The sequence below is a fragment of the Oncorhynchus mykiss genome, chromosome 3, assembly GCF_013265735.2.
Source record: "Oncorhynchus mykiss isolate Arlee chromosome 3, USDA_OmykA_1.1, whole genome shotgun sequence".
Classification (NCBI taxonomy): domain Eukaryota; kingdom Metazoa; phylum Chordata; class Actinopteri; order Salmoniformes; family Salmonidae; genus Oncorhynchus; species Oncorhynchus mykiss.
Genome location: NC_048567.1, coordinates 24678253 through 24699620, shown reverse-complemented (window position 1 = coordinate 24699620; position 21368 = coordinate 24678253). Strand labels below are relative to the sequence as shown.

The window sequence follows — 21368 nt, the reverse complement described above, 5'->3', positions numbered from 1 at the left end:
TGACGTGTCCTTATTCAGCACAGTTGTGGATCTTTCTGGTTTTCTGTGGAAGGGTTTTCTTGCTGGTAGGAGATATGACAGCAGTTAGTGTTCACTGACAGACTCCCCGAGCGACTCATGCCATTTTCTAATGGGATCTTGACTCTTGTCCTGGCAATCTGGCAATCTGGGCTCTAGTGAACTGTAAACAGAGGAGTCAGAGAGAGTCGACTGAAACGGAAACATCATATTTCCTCCTTACTCCACTGTTTGAACAGAGGGAGACACTGTGCACAAGTCAATACGGTTTACGGTACGAATTTATACACTGAAAGGTATTTAGGGTCTCATGTGCTGTGATTAAACAAACAAGACTTTTGGACAGCCGGCCAGACAACTGTACTGTGCAAACAAATCTTCTATTGAGTTACAGGGCCTACTCCACCGAATCTGTTTTCATTGACTTGTGACTTTTATTGATTGTCTCACACCTTATACCGCATTACATAAAGTTGGGCCTGTGTCTCTACAATTCTCTTTCAACATACATACAGTATTCCCACTCTCATAAACCTTCTTGGCTAGATTAATAGCCTTGGTAGCATTAGCTCTAAGCTAATATTCCTCCATTACTATCACCACAATGGTTTAAGGGTGGAAATGGGCAGTGTTGTATCACATTTAACAAATGGTTGCTCATGTTAGCATTAACAATGATTTTGATTGGAAATTGACCCACACAATTTCAGCTGTTGACAGTTGCCTAGTCCAGTACTCAAGTCTACATTTACTAGCTGTATTTTTGTCGTGGTAGGGCCTGCTAAGATAAGCAAATAAAGTAGCTTCAGCCAGAGCGTAAGACTGTTCCGCTTTAGTGCACTGCCTCACTTTTAACGTGCTAGCTAGCGTTATCTTATTTCCTGTTTCTCTCTGCTCTCTTTTGTTGTTAGCAAGCTGCTGCTCTGTTCCAGTATTGTGTGTGGTGTAGAGAGGAGCTCCACTGGCCCCCTGGCATCCTCTCAGCTCACTAGAAGAAAATAGGTTTACATAATTAAGTCTTTCATCACTGGCAAACGACAGCTAGGGTTTTGGTCCGGCTCCTCTCGGACACTTAATTTATTATCAATTTACACTTCATTAAAGATGCCAGGCCCAATAGGAGATGTGCTTTACTTTGGAATAACTCATTACGTTGTTATCTTATCGACTTTCTTGCTGTTTATCCCATATATTAAGCCTTTTGTTGTTGCATATTTCCAGAAGGATTTGCTGCCAAATGTCCATATCATGACTCACAGATTAGGGAAATTAAATATTCTCATCTAGATTTTTTAGTGCTAACAACCGCGTACTTGCAGCAGCATGACTCTTAAGAAGATAATGGCTTATTATTCCAGGATAAAGAGCCTATTTGTACCTACTCATATCGATCAGTAGTGGGGATGTAAAGGGTAATCTGATGGTGATGGCTAGCTCATTGCATTTAGATGGAGTAGTGAGCGGCTCCTGGTGTGAAGGTCGTGACCATGGAGACAAAGAATGACCAGCCAACCGGCTGGCGCCTCCGAGAGAGATTGAGGCGCTGTGCGAAGATCAAGATTTCTAGACCAAGAACAGAGGTGGGCGGTTTTATGTGCCCTGAAGATCTTGGATTGCTAAGAGATGATACAATATGCTTTTGGTTTTGGAGCAGCTATTTTACAGAATAGCTTAGATCAGTGGGCCATTAAAGTAAGGTACACCGGGGTATCTAGAATGGGGTAGGTGAGTAATAGCCCTCTTAAACTATTAAAGATCAAGAGCAGAGGTTAGACCTTTAGGGAGTAAGGAGTAACTATATTTCAGTAGGTGGAGGAGGTCTAATGCAGCTTTTATTCTTCTGTTTTATTGTCACGTTTTCTTATCCAAACATATAACTAAATAGGTCCTATGGGAGGGCCTCATTCATCTTCTTTGACTACACATGAAATAACGTTGGAAGTTTACATACACTTATGTTGGAGTCATTAAAACTCATTTTTCAACCACTCCACAAATTTATTTTTAACAAACTATAGTTTTGGCGAGTTGGTTAGGACATCTACTTTGTGCATGACACAAGTAATTTTTCCAACAATTGTTTACAGACAGATTATTTCACTTATAATTCACTGTATCACAATTCCAGTGTGTCAGAAGTTTACATACACTAAGTTGACTGTGCCTTTAAACAGCTTGGGAAATTCCAGAAAATGATGTCATGGCTTTAGAAGCTTCTGATAGGCTAATTGACATAATTTGAGTCAATTGGAGGTGTACCTGTGGATGTATTTCAAGGCCTACCTTCAAACTCAGTTCCTCTTTGCTTGACATCATGGGAAAATCAAAAGAAATCAGCCAAGACCTCAGAAAAAAAATTGTAAACCTCCACAAATCTGGTTCATCCTTGGGAGCAATTTCCAAACACCTGAAGGTACCACGTTCATCTGTACAAACAATAGTACGCAAGTATAAACACCATGGGACCACGCAGCCGTCATACTGCTCAGGAAGGAGAGGCATTCTGTCTCCTTGAGATTAACCTACTTTGGTGCGAAAAGTGCAAATCAATCCCAGAATAACAGCAAAGGGCCTTGTGAAGATGCTGGAGGAAACAGGTATAAAAGTATCTATATCGAAATAACCTGAAAGGCGGCTCAGCAAGGAAGAAGCCACTGCTCCAAAACAGCCAGAAAAAAAGCCAGACTACGGTTTATATCTGCACAAGGGGACAAATATCGTACTTTTTGGAGAAAAGTATTTTGGTCTGATGAAACAAAAATAGAACTGTTTGGCCATAATGACCATCATTATGTTTGGAGGAAAAAGGGGGAGGCTTGCAAGCCGAAGAACACCATCCCAACCGTGAAGCACGGGGTTGGCAGCATCATGTTGTGGGGTGCTTTGCTGCAGGAGGGACTGGTGCACTTCACAAAATAGATGGCATCATGAGGGTGGAAAGTTATGTGGATATATTGAAGCAACATCTCAAGACCTCAGTCAGGAAGTTAAAGCTTGGTCGCAAATGGGTCTTCCAAATGGACAATGACCCCAAGCATACTTCCAAAGTTGTTGCAAAATGGCTTAAGGACATCAAAGTCAAGGTATTGGAGTGGCCGTCACAAAGCGCTAACCTCAATCCTATAGAAATTGTGGGCAGAACTGAAAAGGCGTGTGCGAGCAAGGAGGCCTACAAACCTGACTCAGTTACACCAGCTCTGTCAGGAGGAATGGGCCAAAATTCACCCAACTTATTGTGGGAAGCTTGTGGAAGACTACCTGAAACGTTTGACCCAAGTTAAGCAATTTGAAGACAATGCTAGCAAATACTAATTGAGTGTATGTAAACTTCTGACCCACTGGGAATGTGATGAAAGTAATAAAAGCTGAAATAATTAATTATCTCTGCTTTATTCTGAAATTTAACATTCTTAAATAAAGTGGTGATCCTAACTGACCTTAAACAGGGAATGTTTACTGGGATTAAATGTCAGGAATTGTGAAAAACTGAGTTTAAATGCATTTGGCTAAGGTGATTGTAAACTTCAACTCTATGTCCTCTGGTTGCTAGATTGAGATGTCTTACCAAAGCAGACAGCTCCCAACAGAGTCATTCTGTGTAAGGATCCTTGTAAACTATGGACCATTAAACACTAATGATGTCAAGGCAGGAAACTCCTGCATCAATACAGGCAGGCACAAGGGACAGAAGTTTTCTTTGCATGGTGACATATTTTGATACATTATCTGTTTCAAATTATATAATTTTTCTCTTCTTTGAATGGAATTTATATCAACAGGGATTCATTAGATTCCCTCTCAGCCCACATTTCCAATCTCATTACAATTTAATATAATGTTGTCAAAATATTCAATTATTTAATGTTTTCTTAGAGAGGCTGCTCTACACATCTGCATATAGAACTATTCTTGAGCTTCCTCCTCTTTACGCACTAACTCCATGTGTAATGCAACCACAAGGTTGTTCCCTTCCTGGGAAACCTGCTTGTTACTGCAGGCCTCATGTTTTATACATACTGTATGTCTGCTCTTGTTCACCTGCCAAAGGTCCTACAGGAGGATTTCAATTTCATATTTACCTCCATATGTTTTTCAAGTATTTTTTAAATATAATTCATATTCCCACCTTCACGACAAGCTCTGTGCAGTAGGAATGGAAGATTGTCTCTCTTATGCTTTCTCTTCTCTGAACGATGCTTGTGGTACAATGGACCCAGGTTTAAATGCAATGGCTTCAGGATTCTCGAGCAATACAGATGTAGGTTCCTAATTTGCGCCAGTTTGCTACAGCAGGAAAATAATCTTACAGCAACAGGCAATGTGAATTATTATGTGGATAATAATTCATGGATATTTTTGAAGGGGTTGATACATTTTCCGTTAGGGCAAATCAAGTCTGAAATTTCAAAGTGGAAATGACAAACTTTAGAAGCCTTTTTAAAACTCTAATACACTACACGTTTGCATTTCCTGCTGTGCATGAACATTCTCAGCAACAAAAAAGTGATCAGATTAAGATCCTACATCTGTAGCTAGCAGATGGGGTCTGACTCAGAGTCAGGGATTTCAAGGGCTAGTAGGGGCCATCTCACTCACTGCCATTTATATGGAAATCAGGCTTCTATGTTCCACTCTGGTGGCACCTAATGCGCACTTTACCGTGTGAAGTGGATGAAGCAAATCCACATACAATATACTGGCCTATATTAGCCCGGCAGCGAACAAGGAGAGGACATGATATGTAGAGAATTTTAACATGCAATTCAATGCAATCTATTTAATTTACATTGACATGCAATCATCTTTCAGTGTCACAGTATCTGCTAATACAGTGCATGTTTGGAGGAACTGGTCATACATAGGACACAAAGCTGGGAAAATATGCCATATTCATATGAATTTAATCATTTCCATCCATTGTATTCATCCACTGTATTCATATTATTCTCAATGCATAGACATCACCAAAGTCACCTTTATATGTGTGGCACATTACTGCTCCTTACCTTGGTAGAAAAGACAGAGGTCAGAGATGACTGATATAGCTGCTGTTGTTTCCGGGGTTCATTTTCAGTCTAAGTGAGTGTTACTTGGAAACACAGTCTTCCCAGAAGACCTTTGGGTTCAGTGATCTCTGCCAGTCTGTTGTCTGAGAAGCTCCCCAGCCCTCCATCCTCTTCTCCAGTTTCTCTCCTCTCCTCTCCTCTCCTCTCCTCTCCTCTCCTCTCCTCTCCTCTCCTCTCCTCTCCTCTCCTCTCCTCTCCTCTCCTCCAGTTTCTATCCCATCTGATCTCATGCTACTTAGCCAGGACACTCCTAACACAGTATAGGAAGTAGTCAGTTTGGTAAGGCTGTAATAGTAGCCTGTTACACAGTTGACTTGGTAATTACGTATGTGCCTTTTAGGTACCAGGTACTGATTCGCAGCACCAGAGAGTACCCCTTGTCCAACAGGTACTAGCTGAACTAGGACCGTAAAATAAAGTGTTAACAGATTAAAGGGGGGCCACTAACCAAAGAAGGGTGGGGACTGTTACAGTATTTCAGAGTGTGTGCATGGTCATTGGGTTCAGCTATGGTCTATGGACCCTCCCTGAGGCCTGTTCTCTTCTCCTGCTGTGTCTCCTCCTCTTCAAAGGGCCAGAGAATCCAATAGCACTAGGCAGCCACAGTGGGCACCAACACCACTCTATCAAGGGATCAGCTTCACACTGTCTCCTACACATCCCCATTTGGGATTGGTGTTATTCTCAAACTAACAGCATACAGTCACATTTCTGAAAAAAATCGAATTAGTATTCACTAAAGAAACATCATATTTTAAGTTTGTATAGTAGGCTAGGCACATATTGTGCATGGATTTCAATGAACAGTGTGCACACTTTCTCTCTTAAGATATTGTATATTAATCTGACAATCTGACTGCATCTGTTTCCCTTGGCTGTATTGCTGTATTCCTCTGTGAGACACATTTGATGGGCCTGTGTGTGTTATGGTGACAGAGGTGCAGGGAAAAGAGCAGGCCACTCGGCTGCCCATTTTTCTGTCAGCCTTGTTCTCCGGGTCAAGGTTTAACCTGCCTGCTATCTCTGGAGACTCTAGCAGGAGAGAGAGACTGGGAGGTTAAACAGCACAGCCCAGGCAGGTTAGCGTTGCCGATAGCGCCACGAGGAGAGGAATACACAACAGAAAGAACAGAGTGAAGCTGAGAACCAATTATCCTTACCCACAAATAACACAGAGAGAGAACCAGGGGAAGGAGAGAGAAACAGAGAGAGAGAACCAGGGGAGGGAGAGAGAGAAACAGAGAGAGAGAACCAGGGGAGGGAGAGAGAGAAACAGAGATAGAGAGCCAGGGGAGAGACAGAGAGAAACAGAGAGAGAGAACCAGGGGGGGAGAGAGAGAAACAGAGAGAGAGAACCAGGGGAGGGAGAGAGAGAAACAGAGATAGAGAGCCAGAGGAGGGAGAGAGAGAAACAGAGATAGAGAGTCAGGGGAGGGAGAGAGAGAAACAGAGATAGAGAGCCAGGGGAGGGAGCGAGAGAAACAGAGATAGAGATGGAGGGACAGAGAGAAACAGAGATAGGGAAGGAGGGACAGAGAGAAACAGAGATAGAGAGCCAGGGGAGGGACAGAGATAGAGAACCTGGGGAGGGACAGAGAGAAACAGAGATAGAGAGCCAGGGGAGGGAGAGAGAGAGAAACAGAGAGAGAGAACCAGGAGTGGGACAGAGAAAAACAGAGAGAGAGAACCAGGGGAGGGATAGAGAGAAACAGAGAGAGAGAACCAAGGGAGGGAGAGAGAGAAACAGAGATAGAGAGCCAGGGGAGGGAGAGAGAGAAACAGAGAGAGAGAACCAGGGGAGGGAGAGAGAGAAACAGAGATAGAGAGCCAGGGGAGAGAGAGAGAAAAACAGAGAGAGAGAACCAGGGGAGGGAGAGAGAGATACAGAGATAGAGAGCCATGGGAGGGAGAGAGAGAAACGGAGAGAGATAACCAGGGGAGGGAGAGAGAGAAACAGAGATAGGGAAGGAGGGACAGAGAGAAACAGAGATAGAGAGCCAGGGGAGGGAGAGAGAGAAACAGAGATAGAGAGCCAGGGGAGGGAGAGAGAGAAACAGAGATAGAGAGCCAGGGGAGGGAGAGAGAGAAACAGAGATAGGTATGGAGGGAGAGAGAGAAACAGAGATAGAGAGCCAGGGGAGGGAGAGAGAGAAACAGAGATAGAGAGCCAGGAGAGGGAGAGAGATAAAAATAGATAGGGAAGGAGGGAGAGAGAGAAACAGAGATAGGGAAGGAGGGAGAGAGAGAAACAGAGATAGGGAAGGAGGGACAGAGATTTCTAACTGCTCTTAACCTTCAGTGTTGATGTTTGTAGCCTAGTGGTTAGAGTGGTGGACTAGCAACTGGAAGGTTGCAAGTTCAAATCCCTTAGCTGACAAGGTACAAATCTGTCGTTCTGTCCCTGAACCCGCTGTTCCTAGGCTGTCATTGAAAATAAGAATTTGTTCGTAACTGACCTGCCTAGTAAAATAAAGGTTAAAAAAAAATGTTCCCTTGAAGGTTTGATTCAAGCCGAGAGCCATTAGAAATGCCATGCTGTGACTTGTGGACGGGCTGGGAGAGAGCTATGAGATAACTGGTGCTCAATCAATGCAGGCCACTGAGTTAGAACAGGTGCTCTTCTGTCATTTTCTAATTTAAGCTGTCATTTCCACTTATTAAGGACATTACATTGGGTCAGATCAGGTGGGCTGAATGGGCTCAGCCATAGGAATAAGGCCATTTGTTGAGAATCATGAATACAGGCACTGAGAACCTCCATGCGGTTACTGACTTCACTTGAGTTTGGCTTTCTGTGGCACATGCAGCACAGGAGGCAGGACGGATCATAATAATGGCTGGGATGGAGGAAATGGAATGGTGTCAAACACGTGTTTGATGTGATTCCATTTATTCCCCTCAAGCCATTACTATGAGCCCGTCCTCCCAATTAAGGTGCCACCGGCCAGCTGTCATGTACAGACGCAGGTGTATACTCATGAAAATTCCAACCGTATGTAGACACCATAGTTTGTATTTCTTGATTGGAAGTTGACGGAGTGAGAATGAGTGAGAACTGCGATGGACAGTTGATGCTGCGTAGTGTCTTTCCACAGTGTTGGAGGTGCCGTTCTAACACAATCTCCTCTTTCATTCCAGGTCTCAATTTGGAGGAAGATATTCTATCTGTAGCTGATAAAGGAGCTGTCCGTGGTGCTGAATTCCAGATCCACAGAGATCCCCAGTGCACACCCATGCCCTTGTGCCACTCCTGATATCTCGCGTTCCTAGCAGCAACCAACCTCACCGCCAGAGCCAAGATGGACGACGGCTACGGACAAGACGGACGTCAGGACTTCATCCGCGGTGCCAAAGACATCGCCAAGGTGGTGAAGAAGCAGGCGGGCAAGAAGGTGGGCCGCAGTGTGGACAAAATGGCCGACGAGTACACCAAGCGCTCATACAAGCGCTTCGAGGAAGAGGACGAGGATGACGACTACCCCGTGCATCAGAGCCAAGATGGCGACGGCTACTACCGCAATGACAGCCGGGCCAACGACGACGAGGGCGGCCACAGCGACTCCACGGAAGGTCACGACGAAGACGATGAGATCTACGAGGGAGAGTACCAGGGGATCCCCCGGGCGGAGTCCGGCAAAACGGTTCCGGTGGACGGGATGGCCCCCCAAGCTCAGATCAGGGACCTGGCCCAGTTCGAGGCAGAGAGGAGGAAGGATCAGGAGGAGCTGGCCCAGCAGTACGAGACCATCCTGCAGGAGTGTGGCCATGGGAAGTTCCAGTGGACGCTGTACTTTGTTCTGGGGCTGGCCCTCATGGCAGACGGTGTGGAGATCTTCGTGGTGGGCTTTGTGCTGCCCAGCGCAGAGAAGGACATGTGTCTGTCAGAGGAAAGCAAGGGCATGTTGGGTAAGATGGTTCTAATGGCCAGCCTGCTATCGATTATTCTAACTGTGTTACTCTCTCTCTATTCTGGTTCCCTTATTCCTCTTTCCCTCCTTCTTTATTCGCTCTTTAGCCCTCTCTCTCTCTTTTTCCCTCTCTCTCTTTTTCCCTCTCACTCTCTTTTTCCCTCTCACTCTATTTAGCCCTCTAACTCTATTTAGCCCTCTCACTCTATTTATTCCTCTCACTCTATTTAGCCTTCTCACTCTATTTAGCCCTCTCACTCTATTTAGCCCTCTCACTCTATTTAGCCCTCTCACTCTATTTAGCCTTCTCACTCTATTTAGCCCTCTCACTCTATTTAGCCTTCTCACTCTATTTAGCCCTCTCACTCTATTTAGCCCTCTCACTCTATTTAGCCCTCTCACTCTATTTAGCCTTCTCACTCTATTTAGCCCTCTCACTCTATTTAGCCCTCTCACTCTATTTAGCCCTCTCACTCTATTTAGCCCTCTCACTCTATTTAGCCCTCTCACTCTATTTAGCCCTCTCACTCTATTTAGCCTTCTCACTCTCTTCATCAGTTTTTGTCTGCATCTCTTTATTCCCTACAAAATCAAGCTTGAGTTCAAAGAGGTGGCCTATTCAAGGGATACTTCAGGATTTTGGCAGAGGCATGCATGCTAGTAGATACCCATAGACTTCCAGTCATTGCGCTACCACTAGTTAGCATTAGCTCGAGAAACTACCTCTAACGTCCTTCATACTGGGCTCCTGGGTGGCGCAGAGGTCTAGGGCATTGCATCTCAGTCCCTGGTTCGACTCCAGGCTGTATCACATCCGGCCGTGATTGGGATTCCCATAGGGCGGCGCACAATTGTCCCAGCGTTGTCCGGGTTTGGCTGAGGCAGGCCGTCATTGTAAATAAGAATTTGTTCTTAGCTGACTTGTCTAGTTAAATAAAGTAAATTTAAAAAAAATGAGACATAAAAATGCTATCCAGAAATTCATCTTATGCTGGGGAAGTAGATAAAGGGCCGCATTGCCAAAATGCTGAAGTATCCCTTTAATATAAAATGTTCCCCATGCCACATTTTCCCCATACTCTTATTATTTTAACACACTTTATATGAAGTTACAGTAGCTAAAGGCCTTTAGGATTCACTGCCCATGTAACTACTGAACGCCCCCTTTAATTCTCAAACCGTCTCTGAAATCCAAGCCAAATCCTATACATGCTTTGGTTCAGGTGTTTTATAGCAGATTATACTGCACACTGGAGACCATAGCACAGGCCCATTAAGAGAATGGTGTGTGCTGTGTGAAGTTACTCACGTGACCATTTCCTTTGCTGGGGGACAATGTCCATTCCATGCCATCTGTCTTTGGCCATTCAGCAAGGACACAATGAACGAGGGCTATGGTCCTAACACATTCAACTCATTCTGTATTTATACTGGCAGGCCATGTGTTATGCATGTTGTTGTTTATCGATTTGTTTTGTTTGTCTTGTTGCTTTTTGTTTGATGTGGGGAGTGGGGTCAGCGTATTGAATGGCGTGTTCAAAGGGGTATCATGTTTTTATAGCAGAGCAGAATTGAGAATGGACTCAAACAACCTCTCTCCATCACCATTACGTTCCCCTCTCTTGTTGTTCGGACAAAAGTCATACTGATCCATATTGATTATTTTGTCAATGGCAGTTTTCGCTCATATTTAGATTAATTCAGTGAATGATCATATACACTCCACATAACACTGACATAGAGATGACTCATTTGACATTCAGTCATGCGTGTGTGGGTTGTTTTCTAGTCGACCTATGGCATGTGTGCATGCTTTCGTATGTAATGGGTGTGTAGGTATGGACCCAGCAGTGACACTCCCCCACATGTGCTCTGGCAGGCGTATATGTTTGTGTTTGTGTCTGTGTGAACTGTATGTGTGGTCTCTGGCTGACGACTGGCTTGCATGTGTATCTCTCTCGCTCTCTCTCTCTATGTCCCTCACTGGGTCTCTGTACGTGCTGTGTTGGGGGAGCCAGTATGGAAACAAGGCCCTTGGTCTCTCCCCTGTTACACAACATGCCTGACTCATGCTGGAGTGCTTCACTCGTGTTTGCCACGGTGCCGCCCATGGGTCCTAGTGTCCTCGCTGTTCCCTCCTCCCTGACTGCCATTGTGTTACCCTGCCTGCCATTGTATTAGTAGTCAGAATAGACCGCTGTTAGTGTTGTCAAGGAGCCAGTCTCTTTAACCTGACGCACTCTGGCGGAACCACACAGTGTATGTGTGTGTCTGTGTGTGTGTGTGCGGCAATGACCATAATATATTCCCCCCTGCTGCGCCCATCCAGCAGCGGTAAGTATCCACATTAGTCAAAGAGGTGAATTTGGAAATCGTGACACTGTGCTTGGAACATCCATTTTTTCACGAAAGACAGAAAGGTGCATGGCTACAGATGCATTGTTACATTTCTCTGTACAGAACGCAAATGGAGAATCTCTGGTTGCCATTTTACGGCAGTACTGTCTGCCGCTCAGCAAGAGATTTCTGGGGAACTGCTGGAGATGTAGCTGTAAGATTTCACTGTCAGACAGATTTAACACAGTTGAGCAGATACACTTCATTTCTACTGACATACAATATCAAGACTCCATTTTCTAAAATGATACCATTGTGTCTTGTTGACAGTGTGGTTATATTCAGACCGTTAGTCGTGGTTCCTTTTCTCTTTACCGTGGTTATGTTTTCAAGGTGGATGTTAACATAGCCATAACCTTGGGAAAATTCACATTGTCCCCTTTGGTCTTTTCATTGTGTGCTTGTCTCTTGTTTTCAGATAGCTCGGCTGGTAGCCCTGAGGGCAAAGAGAACCTTTCTCTCCCGGCGTCTCCTTGGCCTTTAGACAACATGGCACTGCTTAGCATATCAACGGAAGGGTGGGAGAGATGGAAGGAGGGAGAGAGGGATGATTTAAAAAAGGGCTGGACCGTGACAGCAGAGCAGAGGTGTGTCTGTTTTACTCAGCAAAGCAAGGAGGAACATGGTTAGCATTTAAGGGACTGTGAAGGCAGTGTGTGAGCATATTAGCAATTGGTGTAGAGCTTTTTAGCAAGGGTAGAGTCATGATAGCATTTAGTGATGCATGATGGATATAGTAGTGTATTAGAAAACGATCTTAGCATTGGTAGTATTATATTAGCATTTTGAATATTTTAGGGAACAGAATGTCCTATGTTCAGTGTGCAACATCAGTATTTTAACAATGTACAGCAAAGTAGGAAGCGTTTTAGCTTTTGCAAAGAAACAGTAACACCATGATAGATTTATACTGCTTTTTTACACGAGGGGACAGAATTTGTGAGAGCAGTAGCATTTTGACTGTAATGGTGATGGTCAACTAAATCAACTGGCACAATGCTCTCTACTCTATGCCCCTGGCTCACTCAAAAAGCCCTGTACGCTCTCGCAGAAAGGAGCTATTAATAATGCCCCCTTAACCCCCCTTCCCACACACACACGTGCGCGCACACACGCTCACACACACACACACACACACACACACACACACACACACACACACACACACACACACACACACATACACATACAGATAACACTCCTCCATAGCCCTGCAGCCTCAGTGAGCCTCACCACGCTGCAGCTCACAGATTGTGGACTCCCTCCTCTCATCACTCTCTCTCTCTTCTCCTCCTCTCCACTCCCCACATCCTATTTTCTCTTTTGAATCATGTGGAGCTCAGCTGTCTGGAAGGCTCCTCCTACCTCTCTCTCTCTCTGGCTCTCTCTCTCTCCCATCTCTCTCTCTAACTGCCTCCCATGGGAGTCTCCCCTACTGTTTCCGTGATCCTCTTGGGTACAGTAAACAGATTCAACTTTGGTTAACAACAGCACTCAGAGTTGGCAGAATGATAACAGACCACCACCATTGGATGCAAGTCGGCACTACAGAATTAATATCGTAATAAACTCACTCAACTATGCATCAATGAAAAATAAACATTAGCAATGTTTATGAGTGCTACTTTAGGCTACTGTATGTTTCATCATGGGATCCGTAGCCAATATGCCACAATTTGTAAAATGCCTAATATGAAGTATGGAAGGGGTATCATGGCAGAATTCACAAGCCATCTGTGAATATCTTCTCAACTATAGCATTTTTTTTTTTGTGAGTGTGAATATTTTATACAGTTGCCATTGGCAACCATTATTTTAACATTGCAAATCATTTATTTTGTCAGATCTCCTATTTTTAGACCTGTTGGCGTTTTTAATATTCTCCCGCTGTATTGGTAATAAAAGGCCTGTAGATGTATTTCTCAGGCCGTGTCAGACTGACTCAATTCACCAGGAACAATCTCTCACAACATTAAAAGATAAAGCATTTATCACACCCTATGTGATTTCCTCTGTGGCTGGGCTATTGCATTCCGGCCAGTCCCTGGGATGTGCTGCTGACTGTGGCTGCGATAGCCTTGGTGGCTAACTTGACGACAGAAATACAGATTTAGAGATTGAGGCTACTTTTGACCAGAGCTCAAGGGCCCTGGTCAAAATAAGTGCACTATACAGGAAGTAGGGTACCATTTGGGAAGCATTGAGCAATACAGTGAGTGCTAGGGTAGATTGAGGATCAGCACCACAGACAGCTCCCCCGGCAGAGCTCTGCTCCCCCTATAGGCCAGGGAAGAGAGGGAGAGAGGCACAGCCACCCAGGCCACTGGCTGCCACTGATACTGCATTGCGGCGATGGCTTTCAAGCTCAGTCATCATCACCAGCTCCCTCCTGCCGCTCAGGCCTATTGTTAAGGCGGGGGACACACAATGGCGTTGACAGCTGCCTCTCTACACCGTCGCTGCACAAACAGAGATAGAGAGGTCTCGTACACACCTCCTAGCACGAGGAAGAAAGTCACCTTCAGACCCATCTAGGCATTGTTCAACACACACACACACACACACACACACACACACACACACACACACACACACACACACACACACACACACACACACACACACACACACACACACACACACACACACACACACACACAGCTGAAGGGGAAGGCGGTGGGACACCCAACATCACACAGGTCTCTGACTCACCAACAACACAGTGCTTCTGTACTGTTAGACTTGGTACCATGAAATCGCTATTTCAACGTTAGCCTACACTGACCCTGCATTCACCTGAGCTCCACTAATTCGCTTCCTAGCCTTAGTGATGGATTAGCACAGCTGATATTATAGATCCCTTGTACCCATTATGGGCTTGTTGACTTATCTGTGTGAATGGGCCCATAGTGTGGTCGGTGTGTGTGAGTCATCGTGATGGTGTATTTACACCACTGAGGTATAAAAAGAACTTGAGACTGTATGTCTGTGGTATACACACATACGACAGACATACAGTACACACAAGTGGGTCTGAATTGATGTCTGTGGTATGTGTGTACAAATTGTGCTTGTGAGAATGCGGTTAAGAATGTTGGGCCAGTTACCAAACAGGTTGCTGGTTCGAATCCCGTAGATGACTAGGTGAAAAATCTGTCCAGGTGCCCTTGAGCAAGGCACTTAGACCTAATTGCTCCTGCAAGTTGCTCTGGATGAGAGCATCTGCTAAATGACTAAAATGTAAAAAGAAGGAGAATCCTTTAGCAGATCTCACTCACCAGTGACTTACATTGGATTTGTTTGTGTTAATAATATACTGTAGGAGTGTGTGTGGATGTCTTCAAATACAATTTTTTATATACAGTACCAGTCAAAAGTTTGGGCACACCTACTCATTCAAGGGATTTCATTTACTATTTTCTCCATTATAGGATAATAGTGAAGACATTACAACTATGAAATAACACATATGGAATCATGTAGTAACCAAAAAAGTGTTAAACAAATTAAAATATACTTTAGATTTTAGATTCTTCAAAGTAGCCACCCTTTTCCTTGATGACAGCTTTGCACACTCTTGGCATTCTCTCAACCAGCTTCATGAGGAATGCTTTTCCAACAATCTTGAAGGAGTTCCCACATATGCTGAGCACTTGTTGGTTGCTTTTCCTTCACTCCGCGGTCCAACTCATCCCAAACCATCTCAGTTGGGTTGAGGTCGGGTGATTGTGGAGGCCAGGTCATCTGATGCAGCACTCCATCACTCTCCTTCTTGGTCAAATAGCCCTTACACAGCCTGGAGGTGTGTTGGGTCATTGTCCTGTTGAAAAACAAAGGATAGTCACACTAACTGCAAAACAGATGGGATGGTGTATTGCTGCAGATTGCTGTGGTAGCCATGCTCGTTAAGTGTGCCTTGAATTCTAAATAAATCACAGACAGTGTCACCAAAAAAGCACCCACACACCATCACACCTCCTCCTCTATGCTTCACGGTGGGAACCACACATGCGGAGATCATCCGTTCACCTACTCTGCATTTCACAAAGCCACGGAGGTTGGAATCAAAAATCTCAGATTTGGATTCATCAGACCAAAGGACAGATTTCTACCGGTCTAATGTCCATTGCTCGTGTTTCTTGGCCGAAACAAGTCTCTTTAACTCATTGGTGTCCTTTAGTAGTGGTTTCTTTGCAGAAATTCAACCATGGAGGACTGATTCACGCAGTCTCCTCTGAACAGGTGTGAGATGTGTCTGTTACTTGAACGCTGTGAAGCATTTATTTGGAAGGAAAGAAATTCAACCAATTAACTTTTAACAAGGCACACCTGTTAATTGAAATGCATTCCAGGTGACTACCACATGAAGCTGAAACTAACCCTGATTCAGCTGACCATCCTACCCATGCTAGATTACGGAGACATAATTTAGCAGGTAAGGGTGCTCTCGAGCGGCTAGATATTCTTTACCATTCGGCCATCAGATTTGCCACCAATGCTCCTTATAGGACACATCACTGCACTCTATACTCCTCTGTAAACTGGTCATCTCTGTATACCTGTCGCAAGACCCACTGGTTGATGCTTATTTATAAAACCCTCTTTGACCTCACTCCCCCCTATCTGAGATATCTACTGCAGCCCTCATCCTCCACATACAACACCCGTTCTGCCAGTCACATTCTGTTAAAGGTCCCCAAAGCACACAAATCCCTGGGTCGCTCCTCTTTTCAGTTCGCTGCAGCTAGCGACTGGAACGAGCTGCAACAAACACTCAAATTCGACAGTTTTATCTCAATCTCTTCATTCGAAGACTCAATCATGGAAACTCTTACTGACAGTTGTGGCTGCTTTGTGTGATGTATTGTTGTCTCTACCTTTTTGCCCTTTGTGCTGTTGTCTGCGCCAAATAATGTTTCTACCATGTTTTGTGCTGCTACCATATTGTGTTGCTAACATGTTGTTGTTATGTTGTGTTGCTACCATGCTGTGTTGTCATGTGTTGCTTCCTTGCTATGTTGTTGTCTTCGGTCTCTCTTTATGTAGTATTGTGTTGTCTCTCTTGTTGTGTTGTCTCTCTTATTGTATTTATTTTTAATCCCATGCCCCTGTCCCCGCAGCAGGCCTTTTTCCTTTTGGTAGGCCGTCATTGTAAATAAGAATTTGTTCTTTAACTGACTTGCCTAGTTAAATAAAGGTTAAATACATTTTTTATAAAAAGCTAGTTGAGAGAATGCCAGTGTACAACGCTTTCATTAAGTTAAAGGGTGGTTACATATATTTTGATTTGTTTAACACTTCTTTGATTTCTAAATTATTCCATATGTGTTATTTCATAGTTTTGATGTCTTCACTGTAGAAAATAATAAACATAAAGAAAAACCCTGGAATGAGTAGTTGTGTCCAAACATTTGACTGGTACTGTGCAGGCCAAAAGTTTAGAGAATGACACAAATATTAATTTTCACAAAGTCTGCTGCCTCAGTTTGTATGATGGCAATTTGCAAATACTCCAGAATGTTATGAAGAGTGATCAGATGAATTGCAATTAATTGAAAAGTCCCTCTTTGCCATGCAAATGAACTGAACCCCACAAAAAACATTTCCACTGCATTTCAGCCCTGCCACAAAAAGGACCAGCTGACATCATGTCAGTGATTCTCTTGTTAACACAGGTGTAAGTGTTGACGAGGACAAGGCTGGAGATCACTCTGTCATGCTGATTGAGTTCGAATAACAGACTGGAAGCTTCAAAAGGAGGGTGATGTTTGCAATCATTGTTCTTCCTCTATCATCCGTGGTTGCCTGCAAGGAAACACGTGCCGTCATCATTGCTTTGAACAAAAAGGTCTTCACAGGCAAGGATATTGCTGCCAGTAAGATTGCACCTAAATCAAACATTTATCGGATCATCATGAACTTCAAGGAGAGCGGATCAATTGTTGTGAAAAAGGCTTCAGGGCGCCCAGGAAAGTCCAGCAAGCGCCAGGACCGTCTCCTAAAGTAGATTCAGCTGCGGGATCGGGGCACCACCAGTACAGAGCTTGCTCAGGAATGGCAGCAGGCAGGTGTAAGTGCATCTGCACGCACAGTAAGGCGAAGACTTTTGGAGGGTGGCCAGGTGTCAAGAAGGGCAGCAAAGAAGCCACTTATCTCCAGGAAAAACATCAGGGACAGACTGATATTCTGCAAAAGGTACAGGGATTGGACTGCTGAGGACTGGGGTAAAGTCATTTTCTCTGATGAATCCCCTTTTTCCGATTGTTTGGGGCATCCGGAAAAAAGCTTGTCCGGAGAAGACAAGGTTGGTGCTACCATCAGTCCTGTGTCATGCCAACAGTAAAGAATCCTGAGACCATTCATGTGTGGGGTTGCTTCTCAGCCAAGGGAGTGGGCTCACTCACAATTTTGCCTAAGAACACAGCCATGAATAAAGAATGGTACCAACACATCCTCCGAGAGCAACTTCTCCCAACCATCCAGGAACAGTTTGGTGATGAACAATGCCTTTTCCAGCATGAGGGAGCACCTTGCCATAAGGCAAAAGTGATAACTAAGTGGCTTGGGGAACAAAACATCGATATTTTGGGTCCATGGCCAGAAAACTCCCCAGACCTTAATCCCATTGAGAACTTGTGGTCAATCCTCAAGAGGCAGGTGGACAAACAAAACCCCACAAATTCTGACAAACTCCAAGCATTGATTTTGCAAGAATGTGCTGCCATCAGTCAGGATGTGGCCCAGAAGTTAATTGACAGCATGCCAGGGCGGATTGCAGAGGTCTTGAAAAATAAGGTCAACACTGCAAATATTGACTCTTTGCATCAACTTCATGTAGTTGTCAATAAAAGCCTTTGACACTTATGAAATGCTTGTAATTATTCCTTCAGTATTCCATAGTAACATCTGACAAAAATATCTAAAGACACTGAATATGTCCCCTGATGTGTAATAATGTTAAAGGATACAACATTCTTTAATACATTTTTGTGGTAGAAGAAGCAATTGTGTATCTGTCCGATGAGACTGTCTAGTTAGCTAGATTAAGGATTGCCTGGAACTCTATCAAGAGCTAAACTGAATGAAATGTCAATGAATGTATTGATCCATACTATAAAATAAAATGAAAGGAACATGCTTGGAACCTCTAACCCTGGCAATTTGCCTGGCAAACTCATGGGTACACTCTCAGTGGCTACCTGGTATTGTGATGCAATCATTTCCATGGTAATGTAAACTGAGCAAAAAAAGAAAAGTCCCTTTTTCAGGACCCTGTCTTTCAAAGATAATTCGTAATAATCCAAATAACTTCACAGATCTTCATTATAAAGGGTTTTAACACTGTTTCCCATGATTGTTCAATGAACCATAAACAATTAATGAACATGCACCTGTGGAATGGTTGTTAAGACACTAACTGTCAGGTGCGTGAATGAGGACCCAAAAGCGAATTAACAAAACAGAGTTTCTTTAATGACGAAACACATGTAGGCTCAGATGGACAGGCAGATTCCGACAGGACAGGACAAGGTTAGATGAACTGGCAGATTCCGACAGGACAGGACAAGGTTGCAGCAAACACGACGATAGTCTGGTTCAGGCATGAGAAACACAAACGAGAATCCGACAAAGACAGAAGCAGGAACAGAGAGAGATATAGAGACCTAATCAGAGGGAAAAAGGGAACAGGTGGGAAAAGGGGTGAACGAGGTAGTTAGAGGAGACAAGGAACAGCTGGGGGAAGGAGGGTAAGAAAAGGTAACCTAATACGACCAGCAGAGGGAGACAGGGTGACGAGAAAGAACAGGAACAAGACACAACATGACAATACATGACAGTACCCCCCCACTCACCGAGCGCCTCCTGGCGCACTCGAGGAGGAAACCTGGCGGCAACGGAGGAAATCATCGATCAGCGAACGGTCCAGCACGTCCCGAGAGGGAACCCAACTCCTTTCCTCAGGACCGTACCCCTCCCAATCCACTAGGTACTGATGACCACGGCCCCGAGGACGCATGTCCAAAATCTTACGGACCCTGTAGATAGGTGCGCCCTCGACAAGGATGGGGGGGGGGGGGGAAGACGAGCGGGAGCGCGAAGAACGGGCTTAACACAGGAGACATGGAAGACCGGGTGGACGCGACGAAGATATCGCGGAAGAAGAAGTCGCACTGCGACAGGATTAATGATCTGAGAAATACGGAACGGACCAATGAACCGCGGGGTCAGCTTGCGAGAAGCTGTCTTAAGGGGAAGGTTCTGAGTGGAGAGCCAAACTCTCTGACCGCGACAATATCTAGGACTCTTAGTTCTACGCTTATTAGCGGCTCTCACAGTCTGCCCCCTATAACGGCAAAGTGCAGACCTGACCCTCTTCCAGGTGCGCTCGCAACGTTGGACAAAAGCCTGAGCGGAGGGGACGCTGGACTCGGCGAACTGAGACGAGAACAGCGGAGGCTGGTACCCGAGGCTACTCTGAAAAGGAGATAGCCCGGTCGCAGACGAAGGAAGCGAGTTGTGGGCGTATTCTGCCCAGGGGAGCTGTTCTGACCAAGACGCAGGGTTACGAAAAGAAAGACTGCGTAAGATGCGACCAATAGTCTGATTGGCCCGTTCTGCTTGATCGTTAGACTGGGGGTGAAAGCCGGAAGAGAGACTGACGGAAGCCCCAATCAAACGGCAAAACTCCCTCCAAAATTGAGACGTGAATTGCGGACCCCTGTCCGAAACGACGTCTGACGGAAGGCCATGAATTCTGAAAACATTCTCGATGATGATTTGTGCCGTCTCTTTAGCAGAAGGAAGCTTAGCAAGGGGAATAAAATGAGCCGCCTTAGAGAACCTATCGACAACCGTAAGAATAACAGTCTTCCCCGCTGACGAAGGCAGTCCGGTGATAAAATCTAAGGCGATGTGAGACCACGGTCGAGAGGGAATGGGAAGCGGCCTGAGACGGCCGGCAGGAGGGGAGTTACCGGACTTAGTCTGCGCGCAGACCGAACAAGCAGCCACGAAACGACGCGTGTCATGCTCCCGGGTGGGCCACCAAAAACGCTGGCGAATGGAAGCAAGCGTACCCCGAACGCCAGGGTGGCCGGCTAACTTGGCAGAGTGAGCCCACTGAAGAACGGCCAGACGAGTAGGAACGGGAACGAAAAGAAGGTTCCTAGGACAAGCGCGCGGCGACGGAGTGTGAGTGAGTGCTTGCTTTACCTGCCTCTCAATTCCCCAGACAGTCAACCCGACAACACGCCCCTCAGGGAGAATCCCCTCGGGGTCAGTGGAGGCTACTGAAGAACTGAAGAGACGAGATAAAGCATCAGGCTTGGTGTTCTTAGAGCCCGGACGATAAGAAATCACGAACTCGAAACGAGCGAAAAACAGCACCCAACGAGCCTGACGCGCATTAAGTCGTTTGGCAGAACGGATGTACTCAAGGTTCCTATGGTCAGTCCAAACGATAAAAGGAACGGTCGCCCCCTCCAACCACTGTCGCCATTCGCCTAGGGCTAAGCGGATGGCGAGCAGTTCGCGGTTTCCCACATCATAGTTACGTTCCGACGGCGACAGGCGATGAGAAAAATACGCGCAAGGGTGGACCTTGTCGTCAGAGAGGGAGCGCTGAGAAAGAATGGCTCCCACGCCCACCTCTGACGCGTCAACCTCGACAACGAACTGTCTAGAGACGTCAGGTGTAACAAGGATAGGTGCGGAAGTAAAACGATTCTTGAGGAGATCGAAAGCTCCCTGGGCGGAAACGGACCACTTAAAGCACGTCTTGACAGAAGTAAGGGCTGTGAGAGGAGCTGCCACCTGACCGAAATTACGGATGAAACGACGATAGAAGTTCGCAAAGCCGAGAAAGCGCTGCAGCTCGACGCGTGACTTAGGGACGGGCCAATCAATGACAGCTTGGACCTTAGTGGGATCCATCTTAATGCCTTCAGCGGAAATAACAGAACCGAGAAATGTGACGGAG

The 21368-nt window shown here is 45.3% G+C and overlaps 1 protein-coding gene across 1 annotated transcript in view; it reads left to right on the top strand.

Annotated features, from left to right (window-relative positions):
* Positions 1 to 21368, top strand: part of LOC110515097 (synaptic vesicle glycoprotein 2A) — a 54924-nt gene that overhangs the window by 13113 nt on the left and 20443 nt on the right. The window contains exon 2 of the mRNA XM_021594142.2: positions 8223 to 8990. Within this exon, the coding sequence (XP_021449817.2) occupies positions 8384 to 8990 (607 nt within the window). The 5' untranslated portion in view covers positions 8223 to 8383. The remainder of the gene's footprint in view (positions 1 to 8222; positions 8991 to 21368) is intronic.